General features: G+C 38.8%; 2 protein-coding genes across 3 annotated transcripts; one reads left to right on the top strand and one right to left on the bottom strand.

The window, feature by feature from the left end:
• Nucleotides 1-1,162: 1,162 nt before the first annotated feature.
• On the bottom strand, nt 1,163-13,565 carry LOC148079862 (dipeptidyl peptidase 4-like). Its single transcript, XM_087791556.1, has 26 exons — nt 13,367-13,565; nt 13,202-13,289; nt 12,857-12,952; nt 10,717-10,808; nt 10,577-10,651; nt 10,465-10,517; nt 10,314-10,386; nt 10,040-10,160; nt 7,526-7,680; nt 7,369-7,466; nt 7,165-7,294; nt 6,960-6,998; nt 5,385-5,483; nt 5,250-5,320; nt 5,123-5,176; nt 4,947-5,059; nt 4,822-4,869; nt 4,658-4,756; nt 3,332-3,401; nt 3,072-3,266; nt 2,848-2,902; nt 2,689-2,788; nt 2,568-2,626; nt 2,427-2,499; nt 1,628-1,701; nt 1,163-1,512 (listed from the first exon to the last, which is right to left on the bottom strand). The coding sequence occupies exons 1-26, from the start codon at nt 13,367-13,369 to the stop codon at nt 1,420-1,422; spliced, it is 2,226 nt and encodes a 741-aa protein (XP_087647682.1). The 5' UTR covers nt 13,370-13,565; the 3' UTR covers nt 1,163-1,419.
• A 2,523-nt stretch (nt 13,566-16,088) lies between these two features.
• On the top strand, nt 16,089-21,813 carry gca (grancalcin). Of its 2 annotated transcripts, none has more exons than XM_087791555.1 (8): nt 16,089-16,237; nt 18,847-19,050; nt 19,273-19,342; nt 20,050-20,093; nt 20,228-20,375; nt 20,719-20,832; nt 20,906-20,964; nt 21,236-21,813. In XM_087791555.1, exons 1-8 carry the CDS (start codon nt 16,214-16,216, stop codon nt 21,260-21,262), a joined length of 690 nt encoding a protein of 229 aa, XP_087647681.1. In that variant the 5' UTR covers nt 16,089-16,213; the 3' UTR covers nt 21,263-21,813. The 2 variants fall into 2 exon arrangements, with proteins under 2 accessions (XP_087647681.1, XP_087647680.1); XM_087791554.1 differs by having other exon boundaries at nt 19,273-19,354.
• Nucleotides 21,814-23,031: the final 1,218 nt, after the last annotated feature.

Below are 23,031 nucleotides of genomic sequence, written 5' to 3'. Positions count from 1 at the left end.
TGTTTAACTTTTGTTCATTGTTTATGAAATAGAATCCACAGGTTGTGGTGTTTTCATGTGTTGCCCAATCTTGCTAATAAAAAGGCTGTCAAATACTAATTTGTAAAAAACATAATGTATTTGACATTATCACCATCTTGAATGCGAACCATAGACAAGAATGAACTTGTTGAGTCTGGTGGTTTAGCTCAGAGCTTGTGCCCTTTTCTACCCATTTTTGGTGGGGCTGGATCATCGAGAGGAGCAGAGGAGATTTTCCCTGGTTCTTTTCTTAACTTTGTGTGATTGATATGCAATTATTATCGATGTTTAAGTGTCTCTCTACTTAGTATAAGCTTAACACAATATAGTATATGCAATGTTTTGTTTGTACTTACTGTGATTTTACCTGCGGCTGTATGATTTACCAGTTCCATAAATACATATTGCAGTTGTGTTTCAGATGTTACAAACAACATGTTTGCATTATTGGAACGATTGAAGAGAGAGAAAGAGTTGGAAGTGACTTGGAGACTCGAAATATATGTGGAGTCACACAAGAATTGTTTGTGCTGAACTGTCTTTGTCAAGTGGTCATAATTACAAATGTAACAGGGAGGATAGATACAATAATATATATAAAAAATGTATACATATATGCAACTATGCTAACAATGACAACAACGTTTTTGTTTTAAGATTCTAATTTTGCATTTTTCTTGAATTTTAAAGCTTTTTTACTTTACTTTTCATGAAAATATGTTGCCCTTAAAAATAATAAAGTGCCTTTCTGTTATATTTTCATGATTCATGTATAATCTACTTTTGTATTTAAACAAATACCAAATGTATAATGTGGCCACTGTTGAAATTATTTGGTCCTCATCTTACTTGATGATTAAACATCTAGAAATATATCTGCGTGTTTGAATATGTACATTAAAATATCTTTAGTTGAATAGCAGTTGATAGCTGTTTGACACTCGTTTTTAATTCTTATTTGTGTAATTTAATACGTTCAAACAGCCATATTTTTGTAATCTAAATGTGTTATTTCACTTGTCCAGGGTGTCCTCGACCGTTTGCCCCAAGTAGCTGGGATAAGATACTTGATCACCTTTGAACCTACATTCTTGTGGTTCTGTCAGTAAAACACGACAAACAATGAGATTCATTCTCAACACAAAGTTCATGTTGTTTAATACAAACATTTCACTTCCCTGCAAAATAAAAAACAACACAACCTTCACAACGTTGATTGAAATGAACAAAAAAAAGAAAGTGGAGAAAACGCAGATCACAGCTCAGTTCAACAACGAGGATCTTGTTCAAAGAGGCCGCAGGTTTCGGACCATAAACCAAAAGTTATACGTTTCAGATTCTATTTACAATCACGAGTCATATCAGGCGGTGAAACGGTTTCTTGTAATGGAGTGGACTTCAGGCGAAACATCTCTGCAGGAAGTGACTCATGTGGGTGTAGACGTGCTGATTGGCGCGGCCGCCGAGTCCATGGTCCTTGTCCGTGTACCACTGCAGGAAATTAGCGGATATATTTGTGCGCATCGACTCTTTGATGATCCTCTTAACCGTGTGACAAACCAAACCATAAAATCCTGTGAATATAAAGATGCTCCGGATCACTCACCATCGCCTCAAAGTCCACCTGCTCTTCCACCAGAGCCTCCGAGATCTCAGCCGCCTGCTGGAAGTGCACGTTATCTGGAGGAGAGACACGTGGTTTAATCCTCTTATCCATCATATATCTGCTGTTTAATGAAATAAATGTTGTGAGCGACCATCCACGCTAATCATAAATTACACACGTTATCTTTGTTTCAATAATAATAAAGCACTTAAAGTGTTGTTTCCTTTTTAAATCTTCTCTTATCTCTGGGTCAAGGTGACCCGGAGTCCCGAAAACAAATGTGTCCACCACCGCATATTCATTTCCTCAAAGTCAGGGAGGTCGTTCACCTTGACCCGGAAGCAACACAAGGGATACCATAAATGGTATGTTTTCGTTTTATATTAACAGCTACTGTAAGTAACAACTGGTTTTATGAGGTAATACCAAATATTCTTTGAGTACCCTCTAAATTAGTTATCTTATAGTTAGGGCCACACTTATTAAGATTCAATAAAAATTATAAAAGATATAAATATATTTTTTAAATGTCCATATTTGGTAATCGATAAATTGGGATTAAAAAAGGTGTGATGTTTCTGAGGATGAAAAGGGAAATACGTGGAACAAATAAATAAGATAAAATAATGAATGTGTATTAATGGATAAAATTCATCATTCATTTCAACATTATTCAGAAAATCTGAAGGATTCTCAAGATACTTAAGTCATAAATGTTTGATCGACTAAAAACATGAGCGTAACTGTGTGATATTGTGTATTAAAACCAAGTGTCGTGCTCCTCAGGTGTTGGTCTCACCGTCAGCTGTTCCATGAACCAGCAGGTACTGGACGGCGTGAAAGTTCTTGGCTCTGGCCGTGACTGTCGTGTTCTGTAAACAATCAATAATTAAAACGATTGACACGACAAGTGATGTCACTGACTAGCTGAAGCCCCTACAGCGTAAAATTCAGGGTTGTCTTTGGGCTCCGTCATGTATCTCTCTGTGTAGATGGAATCTGGGAAGAAAGAAAAACCACTCAATGAATGACTCTTTCTCTCAATCTTGACTGTGACATACCATAATATTCCCATTTGGAGACCGGAGCAACCGCCATTCCACAATTAAAGACTCCGCTTCCGGAGCCGAGCGCCATCGACGTGACGTAGCCGCCGTAGGACTGAGAGATAAGAGGCGAGATTATCATCAAGACAAGACAACACGTGGCGAGCGACTCACCCAACCCCAGATCGCCACCCGGTCCTTGTCGATGAATCCCATCTTGATAAACTCCCTGAAAAACATAAAAAATAGATGCTCACAGATAAGGCCCCGGGATATGACGTGTCGCAGCCGTCAATCATTGACGCTGGAAGTGTTTCCAGTCCGTCCTCTAACGACCAGCCGGACGAGTCGGATCCAGTTTCAAGGATATAAAGCCGAGTCTCGACCGCGATCCTTACTTGGCGGCCGTTATCTGATCTTCCACCTCATAAGTTCCCAGACGTTTGTAGATTTCGTGCATTATCTTGTCGCCCTGGTAACCGCTTCCTCTCCCGTCGAAGCTGGCCACGATGACTTTCTCGGTGCTGGCCAGGTACGTGGACCAGCTGGCCCGGTACAGGAAGTCGGCCTTCTGGCTGCAGGGGCCGGCATACCTGAGCACAGGTGACGACTCATCAGGCCTCTCTGAACCCACTTTTTCCTGGGATCGTGGTCTTACACGTCTATCAGCAGGGGGTACTTCTTCGACTCTGAGAATCCAGGAGGCAGAAACATCTGGTACCAAAGATCTGTTGGAAATAAAACATTGATGGTTCATTAGGTTGGTTTAGCTTCCTGTGTGTATATCAATGATACGAATAATATTAAATAATTGTTTTTATCTTCCTTTAAAAATGATCAAAAACCAGTTAGAGTCACACAACAGAAACGTTTATACTTGCTTAAAATTGGGTTCGGGTCTTGGAACAATTTTACTTTTATTTCAGATGTTAAAATGTTAAATTGCACAGTAAATAAAGGTTGAATCTTATTTTATTCACTTTTTTAATGTTTGAATTTCACAAATGTTGTTGTTTTTGTGAATGGTTGAATTCTACAATTTAATTATTTAAAGGTAGAATTTTATTTTCTCTTAAAAGAAGCTTAAAAACTGTTGAAATTGTTGTTTTTTTAAATCATGAAATTTACAATTGAAATCTTACAAATAGGTTTCGTTTATTCTTTTTTTTTTATTTGTGACATTTAATTTCTAATAATCTAATGCAATATGCAAAATATATTTTTTATTTTTTGTAATTTTTTAGAATAGGTTTTTGCAATAAACACATTTGCGGAACTTACAACATTTCCCAGTCGGTAACAGGAAGTATGTAGAGTACAAGAGTCTAATGATATAATTTTTTACCAAATACTCACATCCAATTTCTTTAAAAATCACTTACACTCTTATTGGAAGTCTCCGCCCATACTTTCTCTTCCTTGATTTATCTAAAACACTGATATATTTATAGGTCACCATGTCATTCTATTTCTAAGTGGGTCTGTTGTAACATATTTGTGTTACATACGTTGATTTTTGTTGATTCCTGACATTGTTTATTCATAATATTGATAGTATTGAGCTAATGTATTGTTATTGTAGTTAAAAAACGAGTTAATAGAATGAAACTGATAATTTGTGAGGTACAGCATGTCGATTATGTTTTATGTTAGAACCGTATGTCGTTGTACTGACAAAGACCAGAAGTCGTTTTTCTTGAAAATAACCCAAACCCTAACCCTAACCCTAACCCTAACCCTAACCCTAACCCTAACCCTAACCCTAACCCTAACCCTAACCCTAACCCTAACCCTAACCCTAACCCCAAGCCTAACCAGGTTGAAGTTTGAATTTTGCACCAGAGCCTTGAGAAACATACCCGGACCTAGAGTTAGCACGGTTCGGCTTAATCAGTCTTTTTCGTGTTGATAAAAAATATAATTTTCTGCTTTTCTTTGAAGAGTCAACATCCAACTTTATGTTTTGTGGTTTTCATCCACTCACTGTATCCTGCAACTTTGATGGTGCCTCGACGCATGCTGGGCATCTGGACATCAGCGATCACCAGCTTGAAGTCGGCGTTATCCTCCACGCGTCGCATCTCTGAAGCAGCAGAGAGAGTCACGACAACTCAGAGTCAACTTCTAGTTTCACCGACATCTACTCACCATTTCCATTCTTGTTATCCACCAGCGAGTGGAAAGGAACGCCAGGACCTGAGAGTCAACCGAAGAGTGATTTAATTTTACCGATCGCAAGACCGAGCGAGCGTGAGTACGGAGACGGAACTGACCGCTGCAGCTCATGCGGTAGAAGGAGGCGTTGTGGCTGAAATAAGCCGAATTATACTGACAGTCGTCTCCGGCTATTCCACAGGTCAGACACGCGACGCCCTGTTGGGTCCACCTGAGGAGGTGTCGGAACACGTCCGTCAGAACGGAAGGTAGCTTGAAGCAGAATGAAGCTCACTTGTAAACGTTGCGTCCTCCTGGTTTTCCGCCTTCTTGGTTACTTGAAAAATACCTGCAACAATAACAGCGAGAGTGAACGCTCGATGTCACTCCTTCGCACACGGTCAGCGTCAAGATGAACTCACACGCTGTCCTCGGTGACCAGCTGGATGGAGATCACTTCCCATTCGCCGGATGTGATCGCCGTGGCAACACCCTACAGTGGCGTCGATCAAGGGGTGAAAATCTAGCAAAAAATGAATCAAATCTCCGTCACTTACTTTGACCACATGATGGATGTGTTTGAAGCCTTTGCTGTCGCTCATCAACAAGTAGTAACTGTTCTTGTCCGCGGCAAATACTGGCTCTGCTGGTGAGAACTAGGAAAGAAAAGAGTTAAAAACAGTTTAAAAAAAAATAAAACTGATCATTAGTAATCATTAATATTGATATCTGATGGATTTTACCCGAAAACAAATGTGTTTGTGGTATACCTTGTGTTGTCTCTTGGGTCAAGGTGACCCGGAGACCCGAAAACAAACAAGTTTGAGGTATCCCTTGCATTGTCTCTGGGTCAAGGTGACCCGGAGAACCGAAAATAAACGAGTTTGTGGTTTCCCTTGTGTTGTCTCTGGGTCAAGGTGACCCGGAGAACCGAAAATAAACGAGTTTGTGGTTTCCCTTGTGTTGTCTCAGGGTCAAGGTGACCCGGAGACCCGTAAAAAAATATGTTTGAGGTATCCCTACCTTACCCTTGCGTTGTCTCTGGGTCAAGGTGACCGAAAATAAACGAGTTTGTGGTTTCCCTTGTGTTGTCTCTGGGTCAAGATGACCCGGAGAACCGAAAATAAACGAGTTTGTGGTTTCCCTTGTGTTGTCTCAGGGTCAAGGTGACCCGGAGACCCGTAAAAAAATATGTTTGAGGTATCCCTACCTTACCCTTGCGTTGTCTCTGGGTCAAGGTGACCCGGAGAACCGAAAATAAACGAGTTTGTGGTTTCCCTTGTGTTGTGTCAGGGTCAAGGTGACCCGGAGACCCGAAAACAAATGTGTTTGAGGTATCCATGTTGTTATTGTCCCGTAAGAATTGAATAAATGATTTTATAAGTACATTTATTAATTTATTTATCTATTATAAGACAAGTGCGGAGCTCCTGTGTTATTTTTAGTCACTGTTTATCAAAAACAAAACATTTCTAAAATGTATATTATTATTTTTTCTTCATTGTATCTGATCGTTTTTATTTTTGAGAAAGATATAATGGACATATTTTCCTTTTCCCCCCAAAAAAACAACCTTTTCTTCAATTGAAATTTGAGCAATACTATAACTTTCATTATTGCAAATAAGTATTGCAAATAATTATTGCAAATAATTATTGCGTCCCTTTTCAGCAAAGGCCTTTTATTTACGGTGAGATGAGGAGCTGAAGTTTAGAAAATACTTTCAATGCAAAAGTGCTAAATTATTTAAATCAATGTCTTCTATTAGAACAATCAACGGGAAATAGTAGTAGAGTGGTTTGACTCGCCCACATCCTTCCTCACATCTGACCCTCCTAACACACACACACACAACATCTGTTTTCTGTATCAAATAATTATAATTTTTGGCTCAAAATCATCACCAAAATGTTAACTATTTAAAAATAAAATTGCATTGTAAAAGTATTGTCCCCTTCTAATCCTTTTTTTGTCAGGGATTGAATCTTTTTTTCGAAGGTGCAAATCCCTTATTGCCTTTAACAAACAGCAGCATATTTACGTATTTCTGACACGATTACTACAGATTCGTGTATAAATATCAGTGATCAGAATCTGCTAGGTGATAATATATTTATATTAAAAATACTTACCCGTCCGATCCAACCATTAGCACTTTTAAGCTCCAGTTTCTGGGAAAATAATAAGAAAATTAAGCTGTTGCAAAACACTTCCTGAAATATGATCTATATTCAGCACTGTTTCTGAGAAGAATCTATTGATAAGTAGTTGACACATATGTAAAAAGACATTTAAGACTCTTCAAAGAGTCCACTGTTCCGCCGTGTTCGTTGGTACCTCCTCAGGGATCCAAAGAGAATCATTCCGGGAGTAGATCTGCAGGATGAGATGGTTCTGAAGCCTCTTCAGCCACTGAACAGCCAGACGGTCATCACTGGCCCAAGTCACAGTCGCTAAATAGTGATCCCTAGAAAGACACAAGGACACATCAACCCGCTGGAACCTGATATGAACCATTTATAATCAAGAGAGATCTGGTACATGTTTCTGAACATTTCCGGGACGACGATCTCTGCCACTTGACTGGTGTTGTCAGCGTTCAAAACAAAGAGTTTTGCGACTGGGTTCGGGGCTCCTGCCTGCAGGGAGTTAAGATAAGACATTTCTTAAAGATTAAGTTTGTCGGATTCAAACTCACCTTAGGATAAGGGATGGAGACGGTGCTGGGGTACTGGTCGGCACCATACCACGTGTACTCGATGTTGGGGACCTCGGTGTCGTTGAATTGAGCGTACGCCACATGCTTGCCTCCAGGTGACCACCAGAAGCCCTGACTGGTGGAGAACATCTCCTCTGGACGGGAGAAAGCCGACGATCATTCATTTGTCAAAAACGTATCTTAGATCTAACTGCTGAATGTCTAAGTAGCTGCAGTGACAAATGACGGATGGTTGTTTTTTTGACATTCTAACAACACTAGAATGCTCGACTGTGGATTGTGATTCACAAAGATTCCAGTACAGTTGAAAACAGATGCAAAGCGTTGGAGAAATGTTGAGTCAATAACGGAGATAACTTGTTTCCTTGTTTGCAAGAGATTCAGGAACACATAGCCAAAGACTCTTTAACCCTTGCGTTATCTTAGGGTTAAGGTGACCCAGAGAACCGAAAACAAATGAGTTTGTGGTATCATTTGTGTTGTCTCAGGGTCAAGGTGACCCGGAGACCCGAAAACAAATGAGTTTGTGCTATCCCTTGTGTTGTCTCAGGGTCAAGGTGACCCGGAGACCCGAAAACAAATGAGTTTGTGGTATCCCTTGTATTGTCTCAGGGTCAAGGTGACCCAGAGACATGAAAACAAATGAGTTTGAGGTATCCTTTGTGTCGTCTTTGGGTCAAGGTGACACAGAGACACGAAAACAAACGAGTTTGTGGTATCCCTTGTGTTGTCTCAGGGTCAAGGTGACCCGGAGACAAGAAAACAAATGAGTTTGTGGTATCCCTTGTGTCGTCTCTGGGTCAAGGTGACACAGAGACACAAAAACAAACGAGTTTGAGGTATCCCTTGTGTTGTCTCTGGGTCAAGATGAACGACCTCCCTAGCTTCTATAAATACATATGCAGTAGTGGAGGTCGTTCATCTTGACCCTGAGACAACACAAGGGATACCTCAAACTCGTTTGTTTTTGTGTCTCTGTGTCAGACAGAGATAACACATTTGTTATAGGGTCTCCGGGTCACCTTGACCCAGAGTCGACACAAGGGTTAAGCTGTCAAGGTCATCGACCTAAGAACACCTTTATTAACCAGGCTGTCTGTAACAGAAGTGCGAGTCTTATTGTGATATTGTTTATTTATTGTAGCAGCTAAATCTATCCTATGGAACTGTATGGTTCTTAACATCCATTATCTCGGTTTCTTATCTTATCTTAAAAACGATAAAGCCTGGGCACTGAGTTTGACACGTATCCTGTACAGTAAGATCAAAAAAACATTTGGACAAAACTCCAGTACTCGGCTGGTGCCGAGTGAGGATTAGTACAGAGAGAACCATAATAGTTTTCAACAACTACCGGTAGATCAATGTAGATTTCACCGACAAAAAACATTGAACACGCATGACGCTTTCATTTCTTGAAAAGAAGGTTTGGACAATTCGATTCTTCATGTGTTGGACTAACATTACCAGCAGTACCAGTTTTGACTACATGTGAAGAAGTACTTATACGCTCTCTGTCTTATTCCATTCATTTGATTCTGGATACACTTTGTTTGCAGCTAGATTTAATAAACCGAAAACTGAAACTCAACTGGCCAGGGACCAACCGATGTAGGTTAATTTTGAGACTTCGCTGCAGGCTCTGGGTCTATCAATAGTTGTTTTTTTCTACATGACTTTGATCCCATTTTTTTCCTGGATTTTGTTGTTTCATACAGTATGGATTTGTTTCCACTGTGAATTTAATCAAAGTTATATCAATGATAAAATTTGATCGTTATTCCTTAAACAATCTGACTTTGTCGATCGACCCGCTTTGATATTAGATGGAGGGCCACGGGATGTTGTCTGAAATGGCAACCAGGCTGCAAGTTTGAGGCCCCTTTACTAAAGATAGAGGCTTTTTTTTTTCTTCAAAAGTACTCCCAGGTTTGATAAATCAACAAATTATGTGTAGTGAACTAATGTCATCACCTTCACGCAGTCGCATGTCAGTTCTGGGGTACTGTGTGATACTATTTTGCAGCTTTAAAAGCCTAAAATCATTGCAATTTTATTTGATAATGTTTTTTTTTTTCGTGACAAAAGTGTTGTAACATGTTGCTCAGCAGGGCTACGGTGGTTGTTTGACAATGCATGGATGAACGGTTGGATGGAGAATCATGTGGTAAGTTGTGCTGAGCATTCATGGATGGTTGGTTAAAACAAACGAGTGAAGCGGATGCAAGTTACCGGGCTGAGGGATATTTGATGAGGGTTGTTTCAATATTAGTTACTTTTTTAAGACTGGATCGTCCTGTGAAACAAATGAATGAACGGACGTATGTATGAACGGATGAAAAGTTGCTGGATTTCAAAAGCGAGTGTATTATGCAGGAGTGTGCTATTGATCGATCACACTCAAAAATGAAGGTTGGAATGCGGACAGATGTTTCTTTGTCCCGGTCCCCGGGGGTCAAGCATGAACACACATTTTTCATCTCCAACACTCACCCTCGTAGACCCAGTCCGGGATTCCATTGAAGATCTGGTTCTCCTGGCCGTCGAAGGTGACCTGCTGGGCTCGCGACTCCGGACTGCTCTTCACATAAACGTTGTTCTTCCAAACAAAAGCCTGCGCACAAAATCCAACACACACGTCAGTCTGAACATATGACCTCTGCGTGGCTTTCTTGACTCTCTGTGTTCCCCGTGTTTGAGTAAGGTAAAGCGGAATGATCCATCGCCGGCTTCAAAGCCTGTCACTGTCACTGCAAGTACGGCTCACCAGTTTGTTGCCTGTTGGCGCCCACGAGAAGTACTGGACCGCATGAGGGTTGTCGGAGAGGGGGAGAAATTTCCTGGAAAAGAGGGACACGAATCAGTTTTTCCAACTTTACGATGAACCAAAGATACTTTTTTTTCTAGGTTATGCTTACTTCAGTTTCCGGTCATAGAGGACGTACGTCGCTGTGAAAGAATGTCTCCAGAGCTGCACAAACACAAAGAACTTTCACTACTTTTCTATTCCTCACAAACTGGTCAACTCACCTTTGTGTAGTTGCTGATCAGTGCGATGTAGTTCTGGTCTGCAGACAGCTTGTAGTCGTACACTTCCCTGTCGGTCTGTTTGGAAGAAAAGTCCATTTATTTATGAAAATCCTCATGAATTAAAAAAGGTTTTTACTCACAATTATTTGTTTGCTCAGGATTTCTGTGGAAGCTCCTGAGACGACGTCTTCCATGTAGACGGAACCGTTAATCTTCTTCATGTACTGATCGTCTGTGTGACATACAAGGATGCTCATGACGTATGAATTCTTATATAACACCATCTGCATCAGTTGTGTGTGGTTTTAATCACAGACAATACTCTGAAAACAGGCTTTAACAGACATTTTTTCCCTGCTCTGTTGATTTTGGGCCGAACACCAGCAGTCTTCCGCTCAAAACTCTGGGATCAGTATTCCGATGATGTAGCAAATGTGCCGTTTGGGAATTACACAACATTGGAACACAATTCATAACAAGACGGTGAATATGTTTCAAAACATAGTTTGCGCAATTTGTCAAAAGTCTGTGTTGGATTCTGAAAGATATTCACTGAAGATTCACTGAAGCGTGAGGACAAAGTAAAACATGACACATTAAAAACATTTGGATTATATCAATACTGGCTGAAGTACCCAGTGATGCCTGGGTAAGTCATGTAAGAAGGTTTGCTTTAAGGGTCTGAAGTGAAAAAAATAGAAATTATTTGAAAACAAGTTGGAAGAGAGAAGGGGAGGAGAGAGAGCAGGCTCAATTGCTGAAAGATAAAACTGCTTGGACTGGAAATAATCTTTATTGTATGTTTTAATGTGGTGTGAATTGTTTTGATTTTCATGGTAGTCTTTAACACCCAAATTGCCTCCTTTCCCTTGACCTGATGGAGTCGCCCTCAACTCTAAAACCTTCACTGAGAGGTCAGTAGTCTACAGGCTAGTTAATTTTTTTCACCTTTTTCAAAGTGTGTTTTACCTGGAATTCAGTTTGGATTCATCATTTTTTTTGTCTTGTTGGAATTTAAGACATCTGTCATCGGCATTCATATTTTAAGAAAATAAATATATAAAAACTGATCTTTAACAACATTAAAGGGTTGAATTAAAAAGGCATTGTTGAAACAACAATTTTTCAACAGTGATCTCTTATCAGGGTTGGAGACACACAATCACACACACAAAAAAAAGTGTAGTACTAGTAGTTATTATCTTGTCACAAACATTTATTGTTGTTGACAGATTTAGAGTTATTTATACTGTCTTAGTTATTTGCTTATGTAATTATTTTTGTTTTACTAACTATTATCATTAATATTCCATTGCTTTTTATTATTGTCTTTATTATTGTTCTTTTTATGTTTAGTGTATGTCTTAATATTTTTTATGTACTACTAAAACAACTAAAAGTTCTCCAATGTGGGAAGAATACAGGAATATCAATGAATCAATCAAAATATTTATTTGATACATTCAATTGTTTAAATCATGTTTGTTTTCAGACTGAAACTGGAGTAAGTTTATATTACAGAGCATAACTTTATACAATAAAAATAACCATAAAATGTTAAAAGAGTACTTGGGCATGAGAAGAATAAGCAAAATTAAAAAATGGTTCTGGAAAGAAAGGTGTTGTAAAATGAAAAGTATTAAGATGACAAACTTATGAGATTAACGTATGCTTACAAACTCGATTTGTGAAAAACTTTGCTTGTCAACATGTATTTATTTAAATGTACGAGAAACTTCTGCTACGTTTATTTCCATCAATCCCGAGCATTAAACCAAAACTAATATTATCATAGAACCTGATCGAACTACTGCTCCCAGTTGATGGCTTATTTAAAAAATACATTATCGACGACCAGATGATTGTAAAACGATGTTTGTCAAAGCTGTTCCTCACATGTGAGAGGCAGTGACAATATTACATGACAATAAAATGTAATGACATACGACAACAAAACTGCAAGCGTCGCAGATTTGAAGTTAATCAGTAACAACTGTCCTGAGCAACAGCATCACGCCGCCCAAATATAGCAGCCATGATGTCACTGATGCCACACATCCAACAAAAGTTGTTTTTTCAAATCTACCTAGCGCCGCATTAAATGGCTCTTTTGGAAATAAATAAAGTTGGGTCAGAGTCAGTGCATACCTCCTCCAAGGAGTGGAGCAAAAATATATATTTTTTCAAGCAGAAACAGTTAGAAGCCATACAAGTGACCGATTAGATTCTTCAAAACCTTCCTAAACCCAGATGGAAAAAAGTTCATCAAACCAGTCCCACCTGAGATCCACGTCATGCCGAAGCTCTGGGGTTTCATGGTGCTGTTGAAAACATCCTCCAGCGTGAAGGTTCTTCTGGCGCTGGTGTCATCCTTATCTTCAGGAGGACGAGGAAGCACGGCGAGGTCAAAGGATGAAGACATTGGATGACGGACACATACAGTCAAATATAAAATCACAGTAATAGTTCAACTATTTACTTAAGGATCACTTTTATCCTATCATATTTTAATGTTATTTTTTCTTTAAAAAAGGAGATTGTTCTACACAGTCAGCCGAGCTTCGATGATTGACATGTTGATAAATAACTTGTGGGTGTTGATCAGAGTCTGAAGAAGAGACTCACCGTTCAAGAAGACAGCGGTGGGAACTGCTATGAGAACACACACGATAGTCACTCCGAGTAACCCCACCAGCACCTTACAGATTGAAACCTGCGGATTAAAAAAAAAAGGGAAATGAGAGATAAAAACAAAAAAATCAACAAACAAGCCAGTGGAATGTAACTCACCATGGTGTGTGTTTGTGTGTGTGTGTGTTGAGCGTGCGTGCATCGATCCCGGTCTGCGCGGAGTTAACGTGTGACGCTGTCAAATATTATCTCAAGTTTCAAAGGTGGGAAGATAAACAAAGACGCGGAGTAAAGTTCGTCCGGAGAGAAGGTTCTTTGAGCAGGGATTTAGAGGAAGTTCGCGGGTCCCACTGGCTGCTGGAGTTCGACGGGGGTTTGCCTGCTGCAGCCTATTAAACCTGCTGGAGACTGACTGATGCTCGAGGAGAACATATGAGCCTCGATATTTCACTTTATCTCTCTTTAGAATCTTACATATTGTGATGTACATTTAGACATTCAATACTTTTTATTAGATGTGACACAGATTTAACTTTTCACTTTTTTAAAATAAGATAAGGGCCAGTTAATGTAGCTTGTTTTATTTAAATGTATTATGGATTTAAAGTGTATTCTCGTATATATTACGAGAATAAAGACGTTAAAAGATTTAAAACGTAAGAAAATAGTTTATTAAGTTATATTTTGGAGCCCAGACAGTTGGAGATGTTTTGTGGACGATTTTCTCACTATTCAAACTCTCAAAATAGATTCTCTTTGTCAGTGGATTAAATCTTTTTGTTGTATGTTCTGACTCATCCAGGTCATTTCCGAATAATATTTTTTTAATGTACAAAAAAAACCCCAAGACAACTGACAGTTTTTTCTAAATAAAGGTTGGAAGGCAGACGTCACCATAAATCAATGTTCCTGGCTAAAAATGCTTTTTCAGAGATGTCCTTAACAGCATCTTCTAAGCGGTTCATGTATCTGACCACCTGACAACCTCATCCTCTTTCTTATTGTAAGACTTAGTTTATTTTTCTTCATCCTGAGAACTTGATAAAAAAATATATCCTTTTTTTAATTCATTCATAATTTGAATAATTTTAAATCCAGTTTTCATAAATGAATAGTAATTGTTCAATTTAATTAATTAAAATAACAATTTGGGATTTTTTTTTAACTCAATATGTTTATTCTGAAAACAAAATCAAAACAAAAAAAACAGCATATATATTCATTATATTTTCGAATAGATAAGAATATTGAAAAGGTCACAGTCTTTATTTTTCAGAGCGTCAAACTGTCTCAGTGAATGCTAAAAGCCTGGTAAAAGCTTAACAAATAAAAAAAGCCCAGTGTTTACGAGGAATAGACACCATATTGCCCCCCGTTCCCCTCAAACCGGACATCCTCAGCAAACAAATAGACAGTGGATCTTCTTCCCTAATGCAGTATGTCTTGTTTGAAGAGCGTCACTTCATAAATGCCTCCATTTACCGACACTAAACACGTCTCAGTCCATTTATAGTTGACACTTTGTTGAGCATTTAGTCTTATTGGAGGGATAATTGTCAGAGAAGCAGGACAGTGAAGCTAAAAAATGATTTTTATCTGTGCTATGTTCACATTTTCCACTTCATAATAAGATCATTAAAAGCTATGTTTGACATATAACACTTTTACAGTGTGAATCAATATGATAGATATTCAAATACTAAATATAGTTTATCTTACATTCAATAATGGTTTGCAACAGCAGTGTCTCTTTGCTGCTCTGTAAGTGATGTTTAGAGAATTCCAACATTGCGAATGCAAGATAACACAGATTTAAAAGGAAGTTTACACATTCTGCATCTGTTCAGCAGTCAAGGACACTGAAGTGAGCTTGCTGCAACTGATTGTGGAATTTCCCATCGTGACATACTTCCACCTTCTGTATTCAAAATAAAACAGGCAAACACAACTAGAAAGTTTTAAACACATTGCCCCAATACTGAATGCTACTTTTTTAAATTAATTTAAAAAAAATGGAGTACATTTTCTGATTAAGCAAAACACTTATAGTTGCTAGTTTTATATGCACTTGCTAGTTTTAAAGTTAAATAAGGATTCATACAATCCCTCTAATAACAGTATAGAGAATGGCTGCTTATTAAGTACATACTAGGTTATCCTTCCTCGCCGTGTATATCTGATCTTTTTTAGAATGGCCTCCATCACCCTTCAACCCTGGAGTGCCAGGAATCAACAGCAGATAATGCAGGTTTGTCTTCTCGGTGCTTGTAATATAAAAAAAAAACCTTATCAAAGTGAAATGTTACTCGATTGCACCCTCTATAGGTAAATAAAGAGGAAAACCAACTTTAATTTCGAAATAAATGCATTTTATACGACTTTAATCTCGCAATAAAGTTTTTTCGTATAACATTAATCTCGTAATAGATGCATTTTATTCGACTTCAATATCGTAATAAAAAAAATAAAACTTCTTGACTCCGTCGTAGAATATAGTTATTTAGTTTTTTAAATAAACCCTTTAATAACTGTAAAAAATATACATATATTTAATAAAAAATATATATTATATTTAATACGTTTTTTTTCTCAATTTAATAATGATGATAATGATACAATATCCTCTGATATATTTAAGTACGTGTTGGGAAATAATATCAACACCAGTTAATGTGATTATTTACGGACAGTAATAAAATCTTTTATTAAGTTAAAAGGCTGATTCATATAAAGAATACGGTATTAGATAAGTTTTCCTTTTCAACAGAACTCAGAGGTTTTTTTTAATGAAGTCCGCGAATGCATCACAAAACATGGCTGCGTCATTCTCTTCACCTATTGGTCACCTGCGCTGTCACTCACTCACTTACGGTCGCGCCCTCCCTCCCAACCCGGACGTCACGACGGAAGTGAGAACATTTTGACATTTTTTCGCAACAGATTTGCTTCTTTCCGGAGACGTTGAAGACGTTATTCATCGGTAAACACATTCAAAAGTGTCCAGACATGGCGTATCCAGGATATGGGGGGGTGAGTACGTGACTCCGTGTGCGTTAGCATTAGCACCGAAAAAAGCTAACAGCTAAGTTTTCGCCAAAGATGCACCGATTCTCTTGGAGGATTAAGTTCATGGTTTTAACTGAACTCGTCTTTCAAACATTATTTACACGACATGTCGGTTCGTAACATGAAATATCAATTGACAAACAATAAAGTTAGCTTATTTATTAGGTGTGGTTGTATTACTGCAAAACAGTTTCGGTATATTTAAGTCACTAAACTTGTCTCATCTATTTATATAACTACTATATAATGGCTCACTTATGGCACCACATTCCTGCACGTCCTGATCTGTACACACGGACACACGCCCATCTTCCTTTTCACTATGGTACCTGGAAGAGCGAGAAGACGGAAGTACTCCACACTGAGTATTAAGCACTTCCTGTGGGACCCCAAGCCATTCCCAGACCAACTGGAAGACATGGTGTCTCCAGCATGTCCTGGGTCTGACCTGTGGTCTCCTATCGGTGGAACATGCCCTGAACATCTGACCAGAGAGGCGTCGTGGAGGCACCTTATCAGATACCCAAACCACCTCAAATGACTCCTCAATGTGGACCCAAGGCAGACACAAAACCCAAATATTGACATTCAAAGATTAAATACTTTGTGACTATTTACTTAAAATAATTTACATTTAATTTCACATTGCAAATGAAGTACTTAATATATTCACATTTACCGTGAATGAATGACATAATATATTAGGATTAAATAGAGGAACTAAATACGTATTACTTGATGTATCCAACCTCAACACTACGGTAGACTTTATGCTATACTAAGAATGATCATTGATCATTGATTATCTATGATTGATTGTGGTTAATGTCCTGTTTTATGCTGTGGCGGGTTGGGAATGTGTCCAAGAGGAGTGTCAACAGGTTGGACAGGTTGATCAGGAGGGGTGGCTCTGTGGTTGGAATGAAGCTGGACTCACAGCTATGTCCATCATGGATGATGAGAGTCATCCTCTGAACACTGTCATCAGTGAGCAGAAGGCAGATGGAGTGCACGAATGCTCCTTCCCAGATGCAACGCTTATAGACTCAGGGACTAGGGATAGACCGATTATTGACGCCGATATTCTGCATTTTGAGGCATATCGGCATCAGCCTTTTTGATAATCCGACGGCCGATAAGGGATCAATTTAAAACAGCAGTGAAGTTGAGCGCGTGTATGACAGCTATAGCGCGCTTTGACATGTTGAACACGCGTGTATGACTGGTTGAGCGCGCAGGCAAAAAATGTTTTTGAGTGTAAAACAACCAAGATACACTCGCTCAAACCGGTGGCAGTAATCTCACTCCATACAAAAGTTGCTAGATGATGCCACACACACATTTTTATATGATGACATAATTACGTATAATGCCTACTGGAGGTGTCCGTTGCAGTGAGGGGGAGCTCATTTTAAATCATGTATACAAAAAGGTTGATAGAAAAATCTTTACCAAATAATCACAAACTCACTGAAGGGAACTGCGTTTTAAAAAATAAAATGGCATGCAATTATTCTCCTTAAACCAAAACCTATAAATAGTCCTGAAAGCCTCAGCCCCCAAAATCCAACAGGTTGAAGGGAATCAAGTTAGAGAATTTCTCTTTTTCCTACAAATGAAACGTGAAACGGGGACATACTCTAACTTTCGGAAAACTATGCTTTGTAAATAAACACATGAAGGAGCTGTAACCAGACACATGGAATATAATAGTCTGTGGCCAAGCTGCCTACGCCATGCAGGAATGACGATGACCTCTTTTGATCTCATTACATCATGGAGAAAGAAAAGTCAACTGTCAATGGTTATAATATTGATTTGATCGGGATGCACCGATCCAACTTTTATGGGGCCGATACCGATGTTGGGAACCAAGACCAGTTAAATGGAGGTCCAAGATCCCTTATTTCATCACATTAGTTGCCCCGGCAAATGCTCTGAACACTACACCACCATATGTCACTGTAGAGACGGGTTAAACATTAAACATGTTTTTGTCACAATAGATGCACCACCCATCAAAGGCAACACAAGCACACAGTCATGTTTCCAAAGCGTTTGTGTTGATTTGCAACTCTGATTCCATTTCTGTCTAACAATAAGGGCAAAAGTCACCCACTCCCATAATCCTTAGCAGTTTACTTTTGGATCACCACAATAATACAGTGATAAGTTCAGCTTCCATATACTTCCTTTTTGTATAGTGAGAAATATGGCGATCAAAGTGAACCATAATCATGCTGATATATGATGCGAAATCAGGATCTTGAGAAAACAATAGTGTTGTGGTTAATCAGTTAAATAAGTGATCAGAGAGCTCATCTTACTCTGTTAAATGATTTGCTCGTGGACTCTTGGACCAACTTTATGAATTTATGAAAGTTGTTTTCGACAACTCGGATTGGTCTTGTGTGTTGGTCACCCGCCGTGATGATAAGAAACACACTGTCGTTCCAGGAAACAAAAAAGGGTCAATGTCAACTCTTCCCTCAATGACGTAAATTTCACATTGTGCATCACTGCATCATGCAACAATACTTTTAATTACATACAATTGGTTTCTTTCTCTGCAGTACGGTGGTCAGATGCCAGGGATGCCTCAACATGGAATGCCCGGACAAATGCCCGGACAGATGCCAGGACAGATGCCAGGACAGATGCCTATGGGAGGACCACCACAAGCAGGAGGATATCCAGCTCATGGCCATCCTGGTGCTTATGGACAACCTGCTGCCAACGATCCCATGTGGGGTTACTTCACCGCTGTTGCAGGCCAGGTGAATCATTGTTCTTTCAAATATGACATTTTGCAAGTTTTCACACGGTTTTCCAATGGGATGGGATTCCTTTTTCTCTTGTATACTGTAGTTTTATTTCACTTATATATGTGTTATGATTTGAGACCTACGATACAATTGAATAGAAAAATGTGCTGTGTTTGTAATCTTAATTTAAAATGTATTGACAAGATAAAGATGTCCTTTTAATCCTCGTCCCAGGATGGTGAGGTGGATGCAGAGGAGCTCCAGAGGTGTTTGACCCAGTCCGGCTTCACCGGCAGCTACTCGCGTACGTACTCGCGTACGTCTCTTCCTTCACTACACTCAAGAAAATCAAATGTCTGTCGTTTCTGTCGTTATCACCCTTGAAATGAACGTAGCTTTTTTAAAATTAGCTGCATCCCAATCGTGTCTTGACATTCCAAGTAGTTCATGTTTGAACAAGTATATCTTTGCTTGTATAAATACGAGAGGGGGGAGGGGAATAGGTTGGACTGGAGTTCATGGATCAAGATTGAGTGGGCCATGTTCATTGAATAAATGACAATTTACCAATAATTTGTACTTTCTAAAGTACATTTTTTCAAATAGACCCTCCTCATAAATGCAAACTATTTTATTAGTTTGAATCTTGAAATTCCTATTAATTTTGTATTAAAAAAAATAAACGGGTTATGAGGAACAATGACAATCACGGTTCAATTGTGAGCAGTTCCTCATTTCAACAGAGGTTCTTTTTTGTTACCTGTTAATGTCACACATTTATAAAGTCCTTAAACGCTGGAGGATTACTTTCTCTTTTACCTTGGGAAAATATGTTTTCAAGGACAATTTTAATGTGAAAGTCAAACTAAATACTGGACTAGATTCACAACTGCTGATTCGTTAAACCCTATTAAGAGCCATTTGTAAATCAATAAAAGGATCTTAAGATTGATTCTACAATCGAGTTAAAATTGTGTTCACCTGTCGACTGAACATTTGGTGTCGTTGCAGCGTTCAGTCTTGAAACCTGCAGGATCATGATCGCGATGCTAGACGTATCCTTTTGCTCACAAGTGCATCATGACAATGATGGACACTGATGAAGAAGATGCGGACTGACAGCCCCGGCGGCCACATTCTTTTTTTTTTTTTCCCATTCCTGTTCGATTCCTTCACTGCCGTGTCACAGAAAGATTACAGCGGCAAAATGGGCTTCAACGAGTTCAAGGAGCTCTTCGCCGCACTCAACGGGTGGAAGCAGAACTTCATGATGTACGACCGCGACAGGAGTGGCACCGTGGAGCCTCATGAGATGAACCAGGCCATCGTCGCCATGGGTGAGTCACGCGCTCGGAAAGAAAAAAAAATGGCGTCTCTTTAATGGCCCGTGTCGGGAGCGTCTAATAGAGATAGTCGCGCTTAATTAAGTCCTGCTAATTATCTGCGAAAGCATAATTGTTACACTTGAGTTCGTCATAATGGCTTTTATCAGTCTTTATGTCAGACTGGAATCACTGCTGACATGTTCCGTTCATCTTCCTGTTTGAGAAAGTCTATCAGGTATAAATATAGGCATGTTTGTCGTGGGAGTGGAGAGAACAAAGAAACCTGAACCACAAACCTATGATTATCTTCTTCTGATTTCCTGACCAGGTTTCTCTCTCTCTCTCTCTCTGACAGGATATCGCCTCAGTCCTCACGCTCTGAACGCCATCGTCAAGCGCTACAGCAAATCTGGAAGGATCTTCTTCGACGATTACGTCGCGTGTTGCGTCAAGCTGAGATCTCTCACAGGTGCTGAGAAACAACAGCATTGCCACGAGAGGGCGCCGTTGTCTCTGACGCATCCTCTTTCATGCCATTTCAGAGACCTTCCGCAAGAGGGACACGATGCAGCAGGGCGCCGTCAGCTTCCAGTACGATGACGTGAGTCCACCTCGTCATTAATAAGATCATTTTTGCTACTGTAAATTTGGTTTTATTCATTTTAAATTAATTTGTTAAGGATTTGAGAGCATTTTGAAAAGGTTCTAGTCTACTTGAATAATAGGCTAAAATTAGATTTTATTTGGGGCTTTAAATTTGCGTTGCACATTTACATTTGATCAAGTTTTGGGCTTTCATACAAGACAAATTCAGACAGTAATTCAAAATGTATCAAACTATTTTGTCTCATCTGGTTTTCTCTCCTTTTCAGTTCATCCAAAGTACAATGTCCATCTAAGTCCAGCCTCACCTGCAGCTCAGGTCTGAGACGAGCCAGTCGACCGGGGACCACTGACGTTTAGAAGATGGAGAGAGAGGCCAGTAGACTCGCCGCCGAGGCCAGAATGAGACGTTATTATTGCCTGTATCGCTTAGCCGTTAGTTAAAGATGTCAGTTTATATACTGTATATCCGTATATAGACGATGAGAGTATCTAACCACGGAGAACTTCAACTCCTGAATGAGTTTCTTTTTTTGTTTCTGAGGGACTATTTCCACTCCAAAGAATTCATGAGCTGCCTCTAGTCAGTTTCTTTACTTCACTGTGTCAAATTTTTCATTGTTTGTGTCTTACACACTATGAACACAAACGTTGATCTCAAACTGGTCCAATCATCACGTTTGCCTGTGTAGTCAACGTGCCACATTGTGTGTAACTTTTTATCTTCACTTGTTGCATTTATGTGATTCCTACAGATTTATACTTTTAACAACTGAAGAATTAACCTCTGTGTTCATTGTAGTTGAGCCAAAGTGACACCACTCTATAATAAACACTTTGTAACACGGTTGTGCTTCTATACATGTGTCCATTATTGAAGCAGTTGTATGAGATTAGAGAGCAAACTTTTAATTGTATTTTAAGTCTCAATTCTTTTATCCATTATTCCAACAATTATCCATGTTTAACAAAGGTTGTGTTAACATTCGAAACCAGGGTAGAGTTGATACCAGGAAGTTAAAGGTATATTTAGGCCAGTTTAGGGCAAGATTATGAAGTATTTACCAAGTCTTAACCATATTTGAGTCGGACCCAAATAGAATCTGAACTTTCGGAAACCCTTTTTATATCATTTAACTCCAATAAAAATCAGAAATTGATGCATCACATTAAACATGAATTGTGTTAATGACGTTAACTATGTTTGAAAACATAACTCTATCATTGATGTATAAAAAGGTTGTGTAATTAACTAAATAAAATGTGATGGTAAACTTTTAACCAGCGGGTTTGGCTACGGTGGCTTCCGAAGCGTAGGACAAATGATACACAATATAAGACATCAAATACATTATTTGCACTATAATTTGTATTAATTTTTTATATTGCTTCAACCTTTTTGTAATTGTGAAATGTGTTTGGTATAAAACAAATGTTTTTCGTCAACACTACTTGGTACCTAAATGGAAAAGCATTTCTCAACTGTGACAATTTACTAGAATGAAACTTAAATGTCAATTGTTTTTTGCTGACAAACTGTATAATAATAATAATAATTATATTATAATCACAAAAAGTAAGACGTATGTTCAGACTTTTAAAAGCCCATGCACACAAAGTCCAGAGGTTTCTGCCTCAGAGGCAGTTTTTCCTTGCCACTGTTTTTTTTTGTGATTTCATAGTTCACACAACATGAGTCTCGCGCTCGACACAATGGCATGTAAGAAAGTCTAAATAGTCCAAGTTCATTGGTTGTTGATTCGAAACTGATTGCAGTTTGTTGAGAAGATTCTATATCAGCTGTTCTCTCAATAGGTTCTGTTGAGAAAAATATGTAGCATGTTCACACCCCCATCCCCAAGAACTTTTACAGTGAAAATAAAAATCACACAAAACACCTCAAGTCACGGTATATGAGTCAATCAACTAGTTTTAATAAAGTTATTTTAGTAAAAAAATTATTAAGGTACCCAGAGCTGCTTTAATGGAATTAGTTGATCGATTGACCATCACAAACTCCAGCAATAAGTCATTTTATAGCAGAAGTGTCAAACTCCGTCAAGCA

The sequence above is a fragment of the Callionymus lyra genome, chromosome 5, assembly GCF_982586985.1.
Source record: "Callionymus lyra chromosome 5, fCalLyr1.hap1.1, whole genome shotgun sequence".
Lineage (NCBI taxonomy): Eukaryota > Metazoa > Chordata > Actinopteri > Syngnathiformes > Callionymidae > Callionymus > Callionymus lyra.
This window is presented reverse-complemented; position numbering and strand designations above follow the sequence as displayed.